This window comes from Musa acuminata, chromosome BXJ1-10 (genome assembly GCF_036884655.1).
Source record: "Musa acuminata AAA Group cultivar baxijiao chromosome BXJ1-10, Cavendish_Baxijiao_AAA, whole genome shotgun sequence".
Classification (NCBI taxonomy): domain Eukaryota; kingdom Viridiplantae; phylum Streptophyta; class Magnoliopsida; order Zingiberales; family Musaceae; genus Musa; species Musa acuminata.
In genome coordinates this window covers 9,760,211-9,783,264 of record NC_088336.1, presented here as the reverse complement: position 1 = coordinate 9,783,264, position 23,054 = coordinate 9,760,211, and the positions used below count along the sequence as shown (strand labels likewise).

The window sequence follows — 23,054 nt, the reverse complement described above, 5'->3', positions numbered from 1 at the left end:
TTCGGAAATTAACATGATATTAGACATTACGTTCTACGTATCATTTCCAATAAAAAACCTGTGTGCACGTGTCAACTCTGTCTCCGAATGATCAAAAGATAATTACCATCGCATGTATATCAAATCATGTACAGATATTTATACACAATGTCTACAACTACCAATTGCATCTATTTTCTCCGTCTTAAACTTACGTGATAAGGAAACTGGAATCGGAGCTCCGTTATCGGCTTAATAGAGTATGGACACAGTTGCTGATCCGGAGGAACCGAGATCCGACCCAATAGAGATTTGATCCGTTTTCACTCGCTGGAACGACGCTGAACCCTCGCGATAAAACCCTAACACAACAACGGAGACTGACGAGAAGGAATCGATCCAGCGGAGGAGCAATGAAGGTGGTGGCACTGGTGAGCGGCGGCAAGGACAGCTGCTATGCGATGATGCGATGCATCGATTACGGGCACGAGGTCAGTCTATTCGGTCACCTCGGTCGAATTCCTGATGAGTTGTTCTTTCACAAGTTTGATGGGCCTTCCGTTGATATGCAGATCGTTGCCTTGGCCAATCTCATGCCCCTGGATGATTCGGTGGACGAGCTCGATAGCTACATGTATCAAACTGTAAGCCTCTGCTATGTGGTACTTCATGTTTGGTTCTTATTTATTCCTTTCCCCTTTCATTGGTTCTTGCTTTGGTGCTGCGCCGCTCGCAGAATGCATCCTCAGTTTTTCGTGTTTTGTAAATGATGCTACTTGATTGGATCTCGTCATAGTAGAGTTTGATTTAGTTGCTCGGATTTTTAACCTGTGAACTTTGAGTTATGTGAAGTTCATATTTTCTTCGTGAGAAATGAATTTAAAGCAACTTGAGGGTTTGATGTTATAGCAAATAAACTCAAAAGTCAGTTTTGGAAATGTATGACCTAATGCAAAGATATTCTAGTAACATTTTATTCAATATTTCTGTTGCTAGGGTTGGATTTCTGTCATGATAAAAGGTTGTTATATCACATGAAAAGGTCTGGAATCCTTTGTCCATGGTACTTGGTCAACCTCTATTGTAGTTGAAAGCGGTGGTTTGAAACAAGTTTTTGTGGACCACCTTAGGCGTAATTTTTTTTATTTTTTTGCTTTTACTTTTTTTCTGTTTTTCTAACAGAGGAACACTTAGGCATGTTGATGTTAGATTTAAGAGGGTTCTGTCCACAAATGCTGTTCCGTTGACACTGGCTGTAATCTTGTATGATGGATATACTGTATTTTCTGTCCACTGTTGTTTCAAATTAGCTTATATCTCAAAGTTCTTTTGATACATTTGCCATTCTATTAGGTTGGACATCAGATAGTAGTTGGTTATGCAGAATGCATGGGATTACCATTGTTCCGAAGGAGGATACGAGGATCCACAAGGTGTGTGCTATCTGGGCTTATTCTCTTTATATATGTGTGTGTGTGTGTGTGTGTGTGTGTATATATATATATATATATATATATATATATATATTCTTTTTATCCTCTATTATGTTAATGGTGTTTCTTTTGTAATTTCCTTCCCTTGATTCAGCCACAAGGTGTGCACTTAACTTTTGGAAGTTCCGCTATATAACTGTTCAATTTGCACTTAACTTCCTGTTTCAACCTACTTTATGCCTTCCTTTCTTTGGTAACTTTCTGTTACTTATGCTCTTTTGGATGTATCTCTGTTGTCCATGTGAAAGGTCTTGTGGCTCTTGCAGTTTTTCTGTAGTCAGTTACATGACTTCTATTTATTAGTAACCTTATATGTTAACTTTTCTTCTCTTGTAGTTATAGATTCTATCCTTCTTGTTCTTTATGCATTAAACAATAAGATAATCTTGTAAATTAAAACATTCAGAATTGCAACTTGCAACATGTTTGTAGTTAATTTTGAACTGAGGAAGTCGGCTTGTACTTACTCTATTGGATAAATGGTGGACATTTTATTAATCCATTATCCTTTCAGTGAGAGAGAAATGAAAGATGGCTAATTTTGTAGTCAGTTCCCTTTGTTTTTAAGATCAATATTCCACCTTTGATGGAAGTGGCTTATTATCAAAATCTTCTCTCTCTTCCTTATGGGTGGCTCCTAGGTATAACTCAAAGGTGTCATATCCAACACTATAGAAAGAAAAAATAAATTGATAAAAGATTTCTCTTAATTATAGAATTAACAAATGTTGGTACAGCTTGTTCCTTCTCAATGATATTGAACACTGGTTTAACAGAACTTCAAGAATGAAGACAACCATATCAACGGATTGGAACATAGATGTATCTCAACTGCAATGTCTTTAGGACTTACAATGTTGTTCTTAGGTAGCTAGCTTCGTACTCATCGCCCTTTTGATGTTAGTGGAGAACTGATAGATGCCAAATGTCTCCACAATGAGGCCAAAAAGAAAACTGAGGCTTACAACATTTGAAGGTTCATATGTAGTCTTGGTCCTTTTTTTGCTTAATCCTTTATTTTAGTCCCTTAAATAGACCAGAAAAGCTATGTTCCAGTTATCGTTATGTTATGATGATAATGTTGCATATGAATAGAGATGGGCTTATTCATTGCAGTGATGACTATGCCCTTTATTTGAATGGTATCAGATCTAATCTCCAACAGAATATTTTACAAATAGATCAGTGATTTAAATAGGCGCCCAAGCGCTCGGGCTAGGCGAGGCCCGAGCGCCTCGTGGGTGGACTAGGCGGCGTGCTTCAATGAGGTATCACTTGGGTGCTCCATTGAACCTAGGTGTCGGGCGCCTCAGGTGAGCACTCGGTTCAAATAAACGCCTAGCCCGAGCGCCTCGTGGGTGGACTAGGCGACGTGCTTCAGTGAGGTATCACTTGGGTGCTCCATTGCCTAGCCCGAGCGCCTCGTGGGTGGACTAGGCGGCGTGCTTCAGTGAGGTATCACTTGGGTGCTCCATTGAACCTAGGTGTCGGGCGCCTCGGGTGAGCACTCGGTTCAAATAAAGCAACCAAATCAGACTTTTAAGTTTGGTTCGGTTCAACAGTGGTTAGTTGGTTCGATTGAATCAACTAACCAATTTCTTACCCGTAAAAGCTACCCTTGCATGCCCATGCGACCTCGAGCCAACCCTAGCGCTGCTTCTACCTCCGTCGTTGATGCTTTTTACCATTGCCTCTACCGTAGACATAGCGGATTGAGCCTTCCTTTATCTCCAGCGGACAAGTCCGACGTTTTAACAAGAGCCCGTAGCTTCCTTCCACTATCGCTCTGTGTGTAGTTCCTTCCATTGTTGAGGGAGAGGACCTTAGGTTCCTTCACCCCCGATGGACGCCGTTTGGAGCTTCTATCGCTACTGTTGTCCGCAGCTTCCGCCGCTGCCACTGCTGCTGCTGTTGTCTGTAGCTTTCCCCGCTATCACTCATAGCTTTCGCAGCTACTGCGACTGTCTTAAGCTGAATCCTCCGCTGCTGTTGTTGTCGTGCGCAGCTTCCTTCATCACCGCTGCCTTCTCCTTCCCCACTTTTTACTGTCGGTGATACTTTTATCCCCCTCTGCTATTGTTAAAAGTTCTTTTTTCCTCTTTAACTACTGTTAACAGTAAATAATATATTGTTAACAGTAGACTGTTAACTACTGTACTAAGTAATCTCTATTTACTAGATTGATAATATACTATTTAGATTTTAACACTGCTAATATTTGTTTATTTAAAATTATTAGATCATTTTAATTTAATGTCATATTTTTATTTATATAATCATATTTATCAATTATATTATATATTTTTTATATTTTAATATTTCAGAGCGTCTCGCTTCGCTCGGGCGAGCGCCTAGTGCCTCAGGCATTTTGGGACCTTAGCGTCTTTTGGCGCATAGTGCTTTTTAGATCATTGAAGCAGATCAATGGTTTAGTCATTGACCCATAATTATATTAAAATTCGGTCTGATTATGCTGATTCTGGTGTGGTTCTTCTTATCTGTCAGGCTGAAGAGCAACCTTATCAGATTATGTTGTGACCATATTTGGGTCTTGATAACTCGGCATATTAGTGACCTTAGCATAGGCATTATATACATTCAACAACCCCTTTTCAATAATGATTCTTTATCAAAGCTTTGCTATTCATTTCCTCTTTAGACATCTCTCTTACTAATCTTTTCTCCATTTCTGTCTTAAAGACAAAATGATTATCAATCTGTTTTATTATCAAACTGTTGGATTATAATATAGGATTGATCCTATTTTCATGGATGTACTGCCCTCATAATGATGCATAGTTGCTAAAAGAAGCATTATAGGATTGTTCCTATTTTCATGGATGTACTCCCACCCTCATAATGATGCACGGTTGCTTAAAGAAGCATGATTCATTTAGAGGCCTGTTCTGCAACTTATGGAACAGAGGTTCTGCTTTCACAAATAGTATGCTGGACAAAAGTTCTGAACTCAGAACATTTATCTTTTCTGACTGCAGTATGTTTCTCTGCTGTTGCATTTACTCTGTATCCTTGTTTCTTTCTGGTTGATGTTCTGTAAATTTTCTCCCTGTTTTCTGTCATTTGGAATTTTACTCAAATGGAGATTCCTATGAGTTATTTTTACAATTTCAAATATGTAACCTTGTTAGGACATTGTCTTCAAATGCTCTTTTAACACCTCTAACAAGAAAGTTTACATTTCAATGTACTGCAAAACAGCAAAAATACTATTCTTTTTAAAATCTGCACATAAAATTGCTGTCTGGGGCTCTATTTGTGTATATCTTCTTAATTTGCATCCTCTGCTATTAAGCTCAACTTACTGCCATTGGTTTATGTCGGTTTCAACTGTAGGCATCAACATCTTAATTACAAAATGACTTCAGGAGATGAAGTTGAAGATATGTTTGTTTTATTAAATGAAGTTAAAAAGCAGATTCCCTCTATCACAGCAGTTTCTTCAGGTGCAATTGCATCAGATTATCAGAGATTGCGAGTGGAGAGTGTTTGTTCAAGGTTAGGCCTCGTGTCTCTGGCTTATTTGTGGAAACAAGATCAAACTTTACTCCTTGAGGAAATGGTAATCTTTGCATTGCTCGTTAGTTTGTGAATGAATCTTTATATCAATGAATTTTTACATGCAAAATTTCACCTGTTGCTAACTGGTTTTCTCCCCTGCTGGTTTTTATCAGATAGAAAGGGGCATTATAGCTATCACTATTAAGGTACTGGAAGCTGTATTTTGCATTCGATGCTATTAACTGATTTGCAATCTGTTAACTGTTCTATGTTAAATGACTTGTGATCTGTGGCTGAAATTTCAAGATCTGGTCCCTATGTTTTATCTCATCATGATAGATCTGAATCTAATCCTCACTTCTTGAGAAAAGACCTGCTTTGATATCTGATCCTTGTGCAGTAGAAGTCAATATACTTACCTCATCATGATGGATCTAAATGTAATCCTCAGTCTCTAGAAAGGATCTGCATTGTTATTTTCTCCTTGTCCACTAAAAAAGTTGATAAAGATGAGGTATGGAGATCAGTTCTTCCAGATTTATGGAATGATAACTCCCACTGTTAAAAAATGTAAACTAGCTGGGAGGTAAATAATGATAAAAGAAAGGGGAGGTGTTGCAGCTAGGGTCTTGGCATCAGATGAGTAGAAAATTCTTTTACTTCTTCCTTCTTGCTTAAGTGTATTGAGATTCAATTCTTTATGTAATTTGGGCTCATTGAATAGTTGAATATTCATTGGGATTCATATACTTAGTCTTTATGTATATTTCTATTCGACTTGTTTAAATATGGAATGGATGATTAGGATAGTGTCAAACTTGCTCAACTTCTGTTTTTCCTGTTTGTAAGTACGTAGAAGAAGATTGTGACCCATTTTTAACCTTATTTATTAAATTGGAAAACCAAGTCTTTTTATTCACATTTAAGCTTGCATATGTTGAGGATAAGTAAGAAAAAGGAACTAACATGAGTCTTCATTTACATCACCCTAGGTGACATGTATTATTAGTCTTTGGTGATTCAAATGAGTTATTTTAATAGAGTGATTCTAGCTATTTGTTAGTTTCTGTTGCATTGAGCATGTTATCTTTATAATATCTCTTAGACAATCTGATCACTAAAACAAACACGAACACTTGAGAAAGATGGAATCTGGTAAACAATAGTCATCGTACGGTTAAATTAGTATACTACCGGTCTTATGTTGACAGAAAATGGAATCAAATTTGATGAGATAGGAAAATGTCTGTCCATTAACAGGAAGAAGTCTAATTATATTTACTTTAATAATTCATAAATCTTTTCCTGCTGTCTCAAAATGACATTCTCTTTGCCTATTTTGTATCAGACATTTTCTGAATCTATTCTGTATGTTAGGTTGCACTTTGAAACATCTCAAACAAGTTATGTCCCTAGCGCAGAAACTTAACTATGATAGTTTGTTTTGATGCATTGATTTGTTTGTCACACAGGTCGCAGCTATGGGGTTGAATCCTGCAAAGCATTTAGGACGAGAACTTGCAGATCTGATACCGTATCTGCTCCAAATTAAAGAGTATGTCAGGGCCCATCATCATTAGTGACTGTTGATTTATTGAGCAGTGAGAAATAACTTTGCAGAATCTTAATTTAAGTTGATTTTGGTCTAAAATGGATGAAATTTCAGCACATAAATGAACTATTACTACAAGAAGCTACGAGATTTAAAGCAGTAAGTTGCAGAGTAACATTCATCAACCATTTAAAATTCAATTTAGATATGATTAGGATGATTGAGATATTGAATAACAATGACAGATTGTTTTTTAGTTCTTTCAACATACACTTGGACATTGTTGTGCTGAAACTAGACTTGCATTTGGATTGATCTACTTCTGTTTTATAGTTGCTCTTTAAAGTACTAATCCATGACTATGTTTTATTATCATTTATCATGCTGTTCAACCTCCAGAAAGATGTGTCCTTTTATTTACTAGTGATGCGGTTTTGTGTAGAATAATTGATTTTGTCAAATTTGTCTTGCTAGTGAAGAAATTGGTTTATCTCTATACAATAATATTGAATCTCTCCTTTTGGATAGATTATGTGGTATAAATGTCTGTGGCGAAGGAGGAGAATATGAAACACTAACACTTGACTGCCCTCTCTTTAAAGTGAGTTCTCAATTCCAAATCATGTTTCTGCACATTATCTGTTTATGTAGCTTGTTATCTGTACATAATTCAACTCTGTCATGTTGACATGCAAATATGTGCACACAAAGATGCATTCCCAATAACCAGCTTTGATCACATTAGAATCATCTTGGAATTTATCAATGACTTTGTTATTGTCACGCCCTGAGCTGACCTAACTCATTCTGGAGAAGATCAGTCCGTGCATGAACAAAATCCTTTTTCACAGGACTGTATAATTTTTTTAAAAATTAATACATTTGTTACAATAATGATAATTACCAAATCCATCTTTACCATGAATATCCCCTATCTCTCGCTCCAGATACCATGCTACCTTCAAACAAATTTATAGTTTCTTTTGTTTTTTGAGCACAAATGTCTAGTAGAGAGTAGGATAGAGTTCAAAGGAAGCATGTAGCAATATGCTAAATCAATGTCAACAATTACAAGGGTCTATGTCATGCATGAGCACAGCATCAACAAACAAGATTTACAGATTAACAGGAGTATACTTGTATAGCATTAGTATACTCACAATAAATGATTCAGAAATGCCACAAAAAGCAATCATATCAATAATACATAAGGCACACTTATTCAAACATTTACTTCAATTGCATATCATGAAATAATAGTATTCTAAGAAAGAACACATCATGTTTGATGCACATCACATAAGAAGGATCAAATCCATATCACACATCATATTGCTTTCTCTTTTTTTTTCTTTGTTCTTCCTTTCATATCACATGTCATACTATATACATAATAATCCCTTATTCACAAATAAAATAAAAATAATTATAGAATTCAAGTACGTACTAAACCTGAGGGAACCAGCTCCACCTTGTGGACAACATCCTTGGTGGACATCCTACTTGTTGGGTCATGGGTTTACACCCAAGGGTACATTTCTTACATGATGATAGTATGTCACCGTTGTTCACATAATATTCATGAAACTTAATTCATTTTAACATAAGTATTCTTTCTAGTTCTCTTGCTAAGGCTATCACCGGGTAAAACATACTATCCCATTATCTGTCTTGGTGGACTTAAATGCAATCCCTTTGTTGATCAAAATGTTTACTATTGGAATCTGCAATGGGGTATAAGCCTGTGGTAAGAGAACTATCAAGAACCTAAATTGAAATTGAAATTATATATATAATAAATACAACTGCTCAATCACTTGTCTCATGTCAACACTGCACCATTATACATCTTTAAGGAAAACCAAATCATGGTTAATGATTTTTGATACATGACATAAAACTAAAAAATTAATTATTTGACTATACTGAATCTCATAACACAAGTCATATAAGAATTCACCATAGCACATGTCAATAAAACAATATTTATACTTTAAACACGATTCATCATAGTCAATTGATCGATTAAATGTATGCCTGGTAAAAAAATAAATAGCATGGCAATATCAAGTCTCGAGACACTGAATCATAACTTATGAAATTCCTACATGACATTAAATTAATAATTAACCACAATAGATGCTATAACACATGAAATATACATACTCATTATTTTACAAAATAAATCTATTATTTCAAACATAAAAATTCTACATGCAACAAAATATATGCTTAAACTTAGTGCTTAAAAAGATTTAAGGGTTATGTGTTACTTCAATCCATGTTTCTATTTTACTTATTCAAGTTAATCATTAACCAGGAATTTATTCAAACTTATTCTAACTTAATTATCTACTTCCTATTTCATTCAATTATATGCACTATAAATACTCATGCAATTAAATCTTGTATTGCCTACTAATCATAATCAATCTCTCAATTTAATTAACAAAATATCTAGTTATATATTTTTGAGGCATATCATTACAAATGTGACACTTATTCATATCATATTGGGATTGTTTAGTAAATTTGATTTACCTAACCAACATGTAATATTCATCACATGTCATTTTATTACATAATCAACATCCTTACCCATACACATGCACACATTTTAAACCTATAACCTTTTTTTTCAACTCATGGTGCTTTTGCTTAGTTAGTCTATACAAGATTCTCCTTAATTCTGTGAGTTTAACATGTAATAAATTAGTCATGATGCATCCTAATATAGAGCTAGCAAGAGATGACAAAAGATAGGTGGGTTGTGAGAATCAAACATATATATTCCTGTTATCCACAATTAATGGGCTCTAGGAGACCTTCTTTTATAATAACGATTTAATTATCCAAGAGGGTGAATACTCTTTTTATTACTTACTATTTCCTGCTCATAATTAGATACTTTTTTTTGAAGTCATTTGATCCATCTTTCTTTTTTTTAAATTTATATGTTTGTAACTTGTTTCCCACAAATGTCCCTTCTTGCACATTAACCCATGTTCTATTTTTAGTATCATTTCTTTTTCACTCAAATTGTAAATTCCTTAGCAATGTATCCTCTGTTTGATATGTACCTCAACCAAGTATCATCTTCCAGGTTCAAACAAATTTTTGATAAACTTTAAAATGATACATACAAATTTTTGATAATCTTGAGTTCCAGGCTTAATTATCTTTCTTCTTATAATTAACTAGAGATTTTTTTTATTCATCATTACTAAAATCGTATTGACTAATTCCTTTAATCTGATCTATATTCTTTCCCTAATTTATCATGTATATTTTAATTAAAACCAATAATATTCTGCCAAGTTATTTACTAGTAGGTTCAGGCAGTTTGTATAAGTTAATGTCACTGTCATAAATTAACTTGCTACTGACATTAAGCTCACTGTATCACACTACATTAGTCATATTACATTAAAATAAGCACCAGTTGAATTCAATTCTCATACGTTACATCTTCTCATTATATGTATTAGTGATAAAGCTTCTAAGACAAATCCTTATATTTTGAACGATCGTTGGAGTAAGATTCTATGATCCATATGAGATGAAATGAGACGTACAAGTTGTGAATAGGCCCAAAACCTGAATCAAGATCATGTATACCTGTCATTCTCTCATGGGTCAACATATCATAAGTTGAAGTTTCTCTCACTAACCACCTTTAATTGCATATGCAGTCTACCATACTCTTTAGGAAGTTATGGGTTGGAGTTATATGCATGTGTTCAATGACGTGCATGTTTGAGCATATCAAAACATATGGGCTTAGTGGCTGCAAACATGTTTAGGCTTAGGAGCACTTTGTGGTTGGAAGTATGGGTGAGACTTCTGCAAACTTGTAGTGGCTGACCTCTTTGTGGTTGTCTTGCTATAGGTTTGCTTCTCTCCTTTGTTTTTGTTTTTTTGTTTTAACACTCAAGATACTATAATCTAATCCCGTTAATAGAGGTGAAAAATGACTTGGTGAAACAATCTTGAACCTCAACTAATATCATAGGCATAAGAAACAATGAAAACAGTTAAATCTTTGACAAATTTTCACTTCTATTCATTTAAAATATAACCCAATCAATATCATGATCACAATCTTTTATTTTAAAAAATGATTAAAATAATGCCTGCTGATAGAAGAGAAATAAGAATATAGAATATCAAAAAAGATCTCTGCATCTTATGATCATGAGATAGGAAAAACAAAGGATAGGAAGGAAAACCAAGGATTTGAATCTCTATATCTTATAATCATAAGACGGAAAAACAAAGGATTTAGATCCCTACCTTGGACTTTTGTAGGTCATCGCCCTAGCTACTCCTCTCTTTCCTCAAGGGCTGCTCTCTTTCCCACGGGAGGAGGGAGATGGCGGCTATAAAATAAAGGGGGAGAGGGATCAACCCTAACCCTAAGTTTGCTTATGTAATAAAATTACCAATCTACCCCTTATTAAAATTAGGGTATTACAGTTATAGATTTCTTTGTTTTTGTGAACAAGTGCTGGAAATTTGGACTTGTGAAATTAAACCTCTTATGTGCTCTTGTAAATCTGTCATTAACTAGGAAAGAAGTAGGCTTAAGGTTTTTTGTTCAATTTTAGGGGTTAGCAAATCTATTTGTCATTAACTGGCAATTTTAGGAAAGAAGTAGGCTTAAGATTCTTTCTTTATGTATTGTGTATATACTAGAACTAGTCTGACATGTATAAATTTCAGAATGCTAGGATTTTTCTTGACAAGTTTGAGGTGATTCTGCACTCACCAGATAACATTGCACCTGTTGGTTTCCTTCATCCCTTGGCTTTCCATCTTCAACATAAGATGGAGCCTCTGTCTTCCGGCAGTTGTGACATTGGTTCAGGCAAGGTGGGATATGTATGTGAAGTACAAGGAGATTCTACACCAGATCATATGGTGCAGTCTCTTTCTGCGTGCTCTCAGCTTGGTAATTGTACAACTAAGAACCTGAACTTGTGCATCTCAAGAGGCAGCAGGGACAAGTTTTCTATTGGTTGTTGGATTCAGAATGTCTCTAAGACTTTAGATGGTTAGAGTGCTTTACCTTTTTTGTTTTGATACTCTCAATGGAAGTTCCATTGCTCACAACTATATTGGCAGGCTTGCAGGAAGATCTCATTTCTGTTCTTGGAAAAATTGAATTGAAACTAAACGAAGATGGCTTTGATTGGCTGAACGTTATATACATTCACCTCTACATTTCCAATATGAAGGATTTTACATTGGCTAATGAAGTGTATGTGAAGTTTATCACAGAGAAGAAATGCTTCTTGGGTGTCCCATCTAGAAGTACAATTGAACTGCCATTGGTGCAGGTTGGCCTGGGTAATGCCTTCGTTGAAGTCTTAGTAGCCAATGATCACAGCAAAAGAGTTCTACATGTACAAAGTATCTCATGCTGGGCACCTAGTTGCATTGGTCCATACAGCCAGGTAGAGTTCTCATTCAGTTGAATGTTCAGTTCATCAAAGCTCAGAACTGATTGTAAGTTCCTTGTGATTGCACTGACCAGCCAATCCTGAGCAGAGCATATAATCTTGCGGGAATTTTTTTAGTGTCGATGAAATGTATTTTTGTATTAAGATGTTCCGTAAGTTTATCTATGTTTCTTATTGTCCTTGGTTGATGAAATCTCTTAAAATGTTTGTAGATATGCAGTTCATCGAAATCTCATCTGATACTGAAACATGATGTGTTTAGATCTCAAAGGTTATATATTGAAAATGAACAATAAGCTTATTTCACTTTGCCGTGATTAGGTAGGCGCATATTCCTGGTAGGATTTAAGATAGACACTGAAAGTAGTTTCTCATGTACTTGAGCTCCTCATTGTTATTCTTGCAGACTTCATTTGATTATATTTACTGGTCCATAGACCCTGCTTCTATATTAAGCTGTTTACAATCTGAAGCAAGCTCAGTAAACATTCGCTGGTTGCTTACATATACACTCAATTATTTAGACACATTGTTGGTAATCTTCTTGTGACTTGATATCATTTGATATGTTTTTTTTTTTACACGAAATTTAGTCCCAGTTACGATAATAACAGCCTTGTCCTATAATGTCCTTAAGAAAAAGATATTATAAATTAAGAACCTATAATAGAGTTTTGTTCAACATTATAAATTTGCTGATGATTGGAGAACATCCAAGTAGCCCAGCTGTTGACAAGTAAAAAATGTGAGATCCTATGCTTGACTTTTGTCAAATTCCATGGGACTCCTTACATCTTTATTTCTTGTACCTTTGAATGTTTACTTCATTCATATTTGTGCTCTAATTGGTATACACTTTGGTGATTATCATGTGATCACAGAGGTTGGATCACTGGCATTACAATAGCACTTCTACTATTATCAACATGATGAAAGAAAGATCCACTGGTTAAAATACCATCACTAGTTGGCATATGAAAAACCAATTTTCATGACTCAAGGTGGCTGCTAACAGTTATGTTTAGACTGACTCCCTATTCATGCATCTTAAGAATTAGTCATACTAAAGAAGATAGCTGTTACTAAAACTTGCCATGATCTATTATGCAAGGTATGCAGTTTCGAATAATACCGTCCGTACCGAGTGGTACGTACCGGTCCGTCAACTGATCAGTACACGGACCGCTCGTTACCGGATGATATATATATATATATATATATATATATATATATATATATATATATATATATATATATATATATATATATATATATATATATATATATATAATTTTTTATTTTTTTTAAAGGCGACGTCGTCGAAAAAGGTGACGTCGTGTCACCTTAGCGATGTCGCCCGAAGAAGGAAAAAAAAATATTTTAAAGGTGACGTTACGTTGCCTTTTATAAAAATAATTTATATATAAAAAAATCTTATATATATATATATATATATATATAAACGAGGCGATGTCGCTCCGCCTAGAGAGAAGAGAGAGGCGACATCACCGAATATATATATATATATATATGTATGTATGTATACATATGTATACATATGTATAAACGAGGCGACGTCGCCGAATTATATATATATATACTGAGCGGTATACCGAACGGTATATTGTATCGTACCGTATTGAGCGAATGTCGAAATGCCAGTACGATATGATATTTCAAATCTTGCTATTCTGAGTGTTTTCTAGTTGTTATTGTGCTTTGTCATCATGTGCGTTAGCAAGCAATGTTCTGCATTATAGTGATCTTTTCCTTACCATATTACAAGAAATTGATACTATAATGAAAAGAATTTGATAACTGTTATTGATGCATATCTTAATGGGTATTTCTCTAGAAAATGAAAACTTTTGTTGTTTATTTTCTGGATTCTTGTTTTTGGTTAGGTTTAAATGGTAGTATGCTTATAGATTTTGTATATATTGTTATATTGTCATATCGTTTTAGAGTTTGCAGTCATTGACGCTTGACATTAAGTGGCAAACAGAAACTTGTATGTACTCTAGAAGACTGATTTCTATCATTTGTTGCTTTTCCTATTTGTTTGCCTTTTTCATTTCTCTTCTGTTCTTCTCATGATAGGATTTCTGTTAATGCCTCCTAACGTTGCTCTGAGGTTTTATAGGATATTTTGGTAATTAGGATACCACTTGGATATTTTAAATTGTTAGCTATGATCTCTAAGGGTTTCTAGATAGGGTCACAACACATTTAGTTTCCTGAGTAGGTAATATTAATGTTTTCTAAGATAAAGTTGCTACCATATTGGGTCTAATCACTGCTTACAGTTCATAATCTTGTTATTTACTGGCATGAGTAATTGAATTTGATTCCTCACTATTTAGGCAACTTTGCATGGAGAAGTTCTCCATATGGCTGGGCAGTTGGGGCTGGATCCCCCAACAATGACACTTTGTTCAGGAGGTCCGGCTATTGAAATAGAGCAAGCACTACTAAACAGCGAGGCCATAGCTAATTGCTTCAACAGCTCCCTTGTTTCCTGTGCAATTCTTTTGACAGTATATTGTGCTGCCTCTCTCACATTCTGTGAGAGAACTGAAATTCAGCACAAAATGGAATCTTTCTTTGATGACGACTCTGATTCGATCGATGTGAAAAGAGTGGCCAGCCCAATTTTCTTATATATTCTTGCACCTGCTCTTCCCAAAGGGTGTGATTACTTGTCATAACTGTATATTCTTTATTGCATGTTGTGTTCATCGTTTATGACATTGAACTGTTTTGCAGAGCTCTTGTTGAAGTAAAACCTGTTCTCTACATTCCAGAAAACGGAGATTATGGAATTGGAAATAATTTGCTAGGATCAGATAGCAAAGAAATGGTTTGGGATTTTCAGACTTACACCATCAGTGGAAAGATTTGTGCGGCCTTAGTTTCTATTACAAAAGATGTGGCAGCAAAGATCTGCCCTAATACTGAACCAGAACTTATCTCTGGCGATCACATAAGAGTGATTGCAAAGTTTTGTGTCTTTCTTGTCAATAAGGTCCTTTTGGACAACTATTTATTTTGGGGAGATTTGATGGTAAGATTCTCACTAAAATGAAATTGCCTTTGGACTTGCTTCTGGTACTTGGTTTTACAGTTTGGAGCCTGTAATTAGCATCAGTAGTCTCACTTAGGTTATTAATTGAAGTAAAAATATCTTTTAATTAGATAAGACTGATATTAATATTTTGTTCTATTTGATGACTTTGATTATTTAGATAGCAAATGTTCTGCTGAAGAACAAGAATTTTTGCTAATTATGGTTTACTCCTATTTTTAGAGTAGCAATCCAAAATCTGTTGAATTCCTTTCGATCCAGCGGCTTTTGACCTCTTAGGTCATGTGCACTTTTTGAAGAAATAATGTCAGAATAAAATCTGCTGAACATTTCTCTAAACGCTGGATATGCAGTTTCAGACTAATGCAGCCTTACCTCAAAATGCTAGGAGGCCTTTTCTTTCTTTGCACCAATAACATAGGTAACCATGATATAACTTCTTGTTTGATTGGAAAAGTTCTATGGGGCTTTATTGCTGTATGGAAAAGGGGCAGTTTCAAATTAATGTTGCCTCACCTCCGAAATGCTATGAGGCTTTATTTTTTTCACTGGTATCACCGCAAAATAACTATACCTTCTTGTTTGATTGGATAAGTTCTTTAGGACTCTATTGCTCTATGGAAAGGGTTTTTCATAACAGTGAACATTGCTTTCTGACTAGCTGTTGAAACCTATATTCATTTTTCACTTGGTGATCTTGAGAATTATTTCTTCTCCCCTCCTTTATCATTTGGAGTACTTTCAGTCCCATCAGACCACTCTATCATCGCCTGGTAGTTTCATATGGACTTTATTTTTTAAAATTGGTAACTTCTTTCATTGGTACAATTTCCAGTTGATTGGGAAAACTTGTTGATGTGTTTATTTTTCTTATTAGAAGTTTACACATATGATTGTTCTGCACAATAATTATGACCTCTTCTTTTTTCTTTGATTTTAGACTATCATTTGTCCTCTCATTTCAAGATGTAACCTTGTTTAGGTTTTGATCTAGCCTTTTGAACTACAAGTTACAATTGGTTTCTCATTGAACCCAATTTTGTCTAGGACTTCGCAACTAAATGTAGAGAACATCATAAACTGACTCCCTGGACTTGGCTTCAATTGGTAGCACTTTACCATGCTTCCATCATTTAATTGAACTAAATGTAAATAATCGTAGAATCTTAGAAGGCCATTAGGCCTATTTTTTTATTATCATGCTTCCCTTCTTATGTTACATGTGATTTTTTTAACATAGTGAACCAGGGAGGATATAGTCAGTTTGAGAAAATTTATAATACAATGAACTGAATTTTCTTCATGACTTGGAAATGTTTGTGTAATTTTCTGTTGATGATATAGGAAGGAGATTGAAACTTCTGCAATATATAATATTTTCTGTTGTAAATCTGAGAAAACCATCATTATACGTGTCTGTTTCCCTTCTCCCCATGATATGATCACATAAAACATAAGACTAGTTGCATAGATATTATTAAATTACTGTGCAGTGGATCTGTGTTGTTTTAGTGCTGATTTATTTGCCATAGTGTTTTCAAAAGTGCTAGCCACCAAAGGCACTAAGGTGCCACGCTTGAGGTACTAGGTGCTCACCTACGTGTTCGCCCAAGCGAAACGAGGCGCTCCCAAGTATTAAAATTTTAAAAAATGTATTATGATTGATAAATATGATCATATAACAAAGCTGTTGTTAGTTATAAACTGAGAAAGAGGAGGAGATGGAGAAGTAATTGATGGAGGAAGGTGGTGGTTAGTTCGAAGGAAAGTGGCAACTGACAGCAAAATGAAGCTGGTCGACACAAACGACAGATAAACGAAGCTACAAATGGTGGCATAGGGTGGAGGTGGCTCGTGGTCTAACAGCATAGGGCAAAGGAGGCTTGCAGTTCGATGACATAGGGAGGAAGAGGCTCGTGGTCAAGCAGCGTATATTGGAGGAAGCCCACGGTTTGGTGATGTGGGTTGAAGCTTGCGATCCGACGATGTAGGGCAGAGGAAGCTTGTGATCCGGTAGCGTAGGGCGAAGGTGGCTTGCCATAGGGCGAATGCAGCTCACGGTAGGGTTTCTGATTCCTTACACTAGGTCAGGTGCAAGGAGGGCGAGGGGAGTAGTGTTGTGCTGTGATTAGTTGGTTAAGTTGAGCCAACTATGTGAAATTGATTGAACCTGGACTCGATTGAATCAGGTGCATGCCTGAGTCACCTAGCGCCTAGGCTCAAGCACATGCCAGAGTGGCACCTCTATTAAATGCCTCACCTGGAAATGTTACGAGGCAAGCTCGCTTAGGTGAGAGTCCAAGCGCCTTTTGAAAAAATTGGTATGCGACAAACTGTACCAGCCATAGTGAGATGAAACATAAATTGTTAATTTACGAGGCAAGCTCGCTTCGGTGAGAGTCCAAGCGCCTTTTGAAAAAATTGGTATGCCACAAACTGTACCAGTCATTGTGTTTTACATCAGAAATATTTATGTTGTGTGCATATGATTAGCCATTAGTACCTAAATATAACTAAAGGCTATTTATCTAAACACATAATAATGAAAATGTGCTCATCTTGTCTTTTTTTTGGTTCAAATTCTGCTTTGTATAGCATCCCAATTGCATAGAAGCAGGCTCTGTTCTAAACTATGAACCTCAGTGCGCTTTTAATTTAGTCTAGTGTAAACTTTTTCTTGATTCATTGTTCTTTTTCTTGGGCTCCCTTTTCTTTTCCTTTAGAATTATTTCATAAATCTAAATGGAATTCTTTAATGTGCAGCACTTGAAGTTCTACTACACAGCATATCTTTCCATGACAGCGGAGACCCTAAATCTCATATTTTATGAGGTCTTTGCAGCATTTGCAGAGGACAGCAAAAGTTTTGAGATGGGGAAGGAGCCAATCTTTAGTCTCATTCCAGTGCTGAGCTCAGGTAGATCTGCATCTATGGAGGACATAATCACCTGTGAGCTGTTTGCGTCAAAGCTCTGAATTGGTGCGACTGCATAATCTGTGAAATCCAAAGCTGTTTCTGTGGAATGTCATGGGTCAGGCTGCATGTTATGTGCATTACTTGCATGTAATATCGAAAAGTTGGACTACTTTGGACTCGACGTCACTTATTTTCTCAGACTACTGGAACTGCTGCTCCAACAAAGAATCAGCTTTGGAGGATAAGAGAACAGCCTGCATGACAAGCAATTCATTTAAAGCTTAAAGCTGCAGTATGTTACCAGCAATGGTTACTGCATATAGGGGAAAGAGATATCAGAGGGATATCAGCATCTAATTGCAAGGCTCTCAAAATGCAGCACAGGCTTAGTTTTGCAATGCAGCTTTTGCTTCTCATGTGAAACTTGTGGTTTTTGCCTTGACATCATCTGTACCCTTGAATTATGCTTCCATTGCCTATTTTTCTTTTTGAATTCATCTCATAATTAATATCTATATTTGATTTAAGTGGATTGGGTAAATTATGGGCATCCCAATAAATCCAATCTCCTGTTATCTCTACTTCCTAGCATTGATTGAGCTGGAGAATGAGTAACGGGTCAATGGGCCGAGTTGCTGTTGGGTGATTCGGACAAATGTTTTGTTCAGCCAAACATTTTTTGTTTCAATCGGCAAGATGTAATCAAATTCATTTCAAGTCTAATTTTTGTTTGATAAAAGTTGTAAGTGATCATTAGACTTATTCAAGATATTTCTTTTGGTTTTATTTTCATAGATTTGATATAAGATTTACTTTAACCTTTTATTCTTTCTTGGATGGAATTTTTAAATTTTATTTTAATAAATTTTTTGATATTTTTATTTTGGTTAATTTTTTATAATAAATATAAAAGAGTGATTTTGGAAAGATAATATAAATTTTATATGTATGAAAAGATAACACAAGTTTTGGAAAGAATAAGGTTCTAGATTTGATGGTATAATAAAATTTTTTTTGATTCATTAATATCTAATCAGAAAGTTTCATATGGTATAATAAACTTTTTTTATTCATTTTTATCCAATTAAAATGTCTTTTAAAGCGTAATCGTCAGTTCATTAGCAACAAGGTGTCACATTGGCAAATCAGTATATATATTTTTAATAAAATATGAAGATACACTACGGCGCGGTTATTTCAGTTGAGTCGAATCACAGGACGTCGTCATCACGGTCCAATTCGTGACTTGAGTCCCGACCATGGGGTGGCTCGGGTCTCCACCTTCCTACCAACGCTGTGGATGGAAGTCGTTAATGTATTCAATGCAGCATCAGGGTTTGATCACAGTACACTTTCACCACGGCCATCGTTTTGCCGATGGTTAAAGAAAGATGAACAGTCTGTTAAGCAGCTACAGAGAGCAATAAGAAACAGAAGCAAAAATGAGACAATCGTTGATCATGCATCAAATCCACGAGGATATCACAAACCGATGCGCCTTCCACGGCTCAACTCTATAATAATTGTAGGCTGAGGTAGTACTCAATATGATAATTTTCAGTGCAAAAGGTGCATGACAATATCATAAGAGGACTTCATTAATTAATGGGCGTGATTAGCCCAATAACCCTTCCAAACCTGTTAGCTACATTGATACTGCATACTGCTAATAACTTCGAGACTTCGGTGCTGTATTCTTGAATCTGACAGTGATGTTTCTTGCTGCACAACTCTACTTTCAGGAGTTTCAATCCTTGATCAGCACTAAGCACATCATTAGTATAAGCATGCTGCTTAATTTTGAGCTTGTACTTGCTGAAACAATCTTCACATCGTTCTGCTAGGTTAAGATATATTAAGATTTTAATTAAGATTATCTATCAATAGATTATAAATTTATTTATGTTAGGATATCTTAGGAGATGGTAAAAATTCTCCACATTTCTCTAATTTCTTTTGTGTGTGTATATATATATATATATATATATAGGTAAAACCTTTTATAGATCATATCATTATGGAGATTTCTTCCTTCACCTTTTGATAGGTCCCTATTCCATTAATTAGTTCTGAAAATATAAAGAGAAGAAAACGAGAGACTAGCTCCTTTCTTTTGTTGATTAACGAGGTATGCAAATCAAAATACCTTTCAATTCTGACATTAAATTTTTATATAATAATTTTATTTTTTACAATTGGTATCAGAATCATGTCATCAAAATCTAAATTATCATATATTATTATTGAAACTAGATCTATCTATATATTAGATCTATTTTTAATCTATTTATGCATTAGATCTATTTTGATTATATCAAATTATTATTTCTATTTCGATCATATGATGCTTGCATGATCTGTTTAGACTTTTTCTCCAAAACTATTTGTTTGTTTGCGGACGGTGGAGATGTCTCACTCATGAGGAATAAACAAAAAGCAGAGTTATTGTGTTCGGGCATTGGTAGGGTGTTGTCCCACGTGGAGGGGCGACGACATGTTGTGATCGTTGCCTTGCTAGGGGCTGCTATTGTTGCTCGCATATGGGTCATTGGCTTTATAGTTGGCAACACTACTGTGGTGGCGACGTATTGTATGGGAGTTGCTATTATGGGCTAAGGAACGTGGTCGGAACTAAGAGGGGGTTGAATTAATGCAGCGGTAAAAATTTCGTCGGTTACAAAAATTTCTTCGTACGTTGAAAACCAATTTCGGAAACTTGAAACACATTTGTAAATGTATTGAAAGCAGTAAGCTATTAAAAAGGTTTGCGATAAATTGCTCAAAGTAAAATGTAAACTATATTTTAGAGTGGTTCGGTCGTCGTGACCTACATTCACTTCGCTGATTCCTCTTCCGTTGAGGCCACTAGCATCCACTATTGATTTTTCTTTAATAGACGAAGATCAACCTCCTTCTTACACCCCTCTTCTTCTTTTATTGGGTTTAGGAGACAACCCTTACAAGCACTCACTTCTCCTAAACAGAATTCTAAACTTAGACTTAGAGGAGGGGATTTCTCAACTGATTGCAATAGCATTTCTTCACTTTTAAACTCTTTGTTCTTGTGTATTTAACCAGGGATGAGAGGGGTCTTTATAGGCTTCAAGTTGATTCAAACTTGGAGCCTAAAAACATCTCATCCCGGGTTTCCTTGGTCCGGGCGGTACCACTGCTTGTGTTGGGCGGCACCATCGCTTGTGTTAGTCTGACACTGACATTACACTGGGCGGTACCACTACCTAGGAGGTTGTGTTGGCGGTACCATTGCCCAGATTGGCAGTACCACCGTCTGCAGCCTCTCGGAGGCTGTGTCTGGGCGGTACCACCACCCAAACTCGCGGTACCACTACCTGACATAGTCTCGGAGATTGTGCCACGACGGTATCATCTCTTGGGACACTGTTTGGGCCTTTTCATTGGGCCCAACATAGTTCTTACATGGGCCCAACTGGCCCCTAATTGGGTTGGCCTAAATCCAATCCAAATTACATACTAACTATGAAATCTAAAGCATACTTAAGATAAACAAGTCCCTAAGTCTTGGTTTCTTCCGGCGAGCTTCCAATGATCTCCCGACAATGTTCCAACGGACTTTTGGCAAGCTCCTGGACTTCATGATGATCTTCTTAGCGAGTTCCGACGAGCTTCTCTGGCAAGCTCCGGGACTTCTCGGTAGAACTTTCGACGAACGTCCGGACTTCTGACGAACTCTCGAACTCCCAACGAAATCACATCCTTGACTACGAGACTTCATTTTGCTTCATGCCTTGCTATCGTAGTTAATCCTGTACATGTAAAAACACACTTTGATCTAGACAATTAATACTAAGCAATAATTATGTTGTCCGTGTTGAATCTTGGATTTTGATGATAAAATCAATTGATGGGTTAATTGATCTAATCCATATTATTGAAGTTAAGTGTGCAGGATTAACTACGATAGCTTAAAAACATAAAGCAAGGATACCAGAGTCAAGTTCGATGAGAATCCGAAGATTCGTCGGTGATGCTGTCGGAACCAACCAAGAAAGATCGAAGACGTATCGGAACTTTCAGAAGTCTGCCGAAGAGATCGTCAGAGGTTCGCAGAGATCACCGAGAAGGCTCGGCTACTCGTTGAATTCGTCACAAGATCGGGAGCCTACTGGGAGTCCGTCGGAAGAAACCCGAGGGTGTATCGGAAGTCCGCTGGAAGATCGCAGGAAAGATCGTCGAAACAAAACTCGACGTTTGCCGGTTAAAAACTTGCTTAGGATTATGTTTTTGGGTATGTAGTTCATATGTAATTAGGGTTAGGATTAAGGGATTAAAGCCCAAAAGGGATTAACAAAACTATATCTTGGTTAGGGGCCAATTGGGCCCAAAAGTGACCTGGTTTGGGACGGAATTAAAGCCCAACCAGAAATCTGTAGGGACGGGCAGTGGAACCGCCGGACTGGGCGGTGGCATCGCCCAGAGCCCGAAGTGTCAGGTGGTGGCACTGCTAGACTAGGCGGTGGCACTGCCCAGCACTTGAGATCAGGCGGTGGCACCGCCAATACACCGTCTGACAGACATTGACAGGCGGTGACATCGCCACCGACAAGCGGTGGCATCGCCAGTCTCAGAAACCCAAGAGAATTCAAAGTTTGGAGCCTAAATTTGAATCCTCTTGGGGCCTATAAATACCCCTCAATTCTCAGCAGAGAATACAACTTTTGAAAAGCATTAGTTTGAGATAAGAGCCTTAGCAAAGTCTTAGCAAGTCTTGTTTTAAAATTGCTTGAGTGTTCATCTCCTTTCTTCTTGTTGAAAAATTGTAAGAGTGTGAACCACTTGTAAAGGTTGTAAGAGAGGTATTAGTCCTTCCCCTTCAAGTGATTTGCTAGTGGAAGATGGAAGCCTCATTGAAGAAGGCTTCGCAAGTGGATGTAGGTCATTTGACCGAACCACTTTAAATTGGCGTGTTCATTGAATCTATGAGTACTTACCTTTCTGCAATCGTTTCTAGTTTCTTTACTCAAGTTACAATCAAAGCGAAATCTCCTTGCATTTTTACGGAATCATT

The 23,054-nt window shown here is 36.3% G+C and overlaps 1 protein-coding gene across 2 annotated transcripts; it reads left to right on the top strand.

Moving 5' to 3' along the window:
- The first annotated feature begins 316 nt into the window (after nucleotides 1-316).
- LOC135595176 (diphthine--ammonia ligase-like) lies at nucleotides 317-18,588 on the top strand. 2 transcript variants are annotated; one of them, XM_065085746.1, is made up of 12 exons: nucleotides 317-470; nucleotides 552-623; nucleotides 1,345-1,412; nucleotides 4,827-5,052; nucleotides 5,165-5,197; nucleotides 6,464-6,546; nucleotides 7,072-7,144; nucleotides 11,266-11,596; nucleotides 11,668-11,999; nucleotides 14,369-14,694; nucleotides 14,772-15,069; nucleotides 17,854-18,588. In XM_065085746.1, the coding sequence occupies exons 1-12, from the start codon at nucleotides 393-395 to the stop codon at nucleotides 18,064-18,066; spliced, it is 2,133 nt and encodes a 710-aa protein (XP_064941818.1). In that variant the 5' UTR covers nucleotides 317-392; the 3' UTR covers nucleotides 18,067-18,588. The 2 variants fall into 2 exon arrangements, with proteins under 2 accessions (XP_064941818.1, XP_064941817.1); XM_065085745.1 differs by having other exon boundaries at nucleotides 1,333-1,412.
- Nucleotides 18,589-23,054: the final 4,466 nt, after the last annotated feature.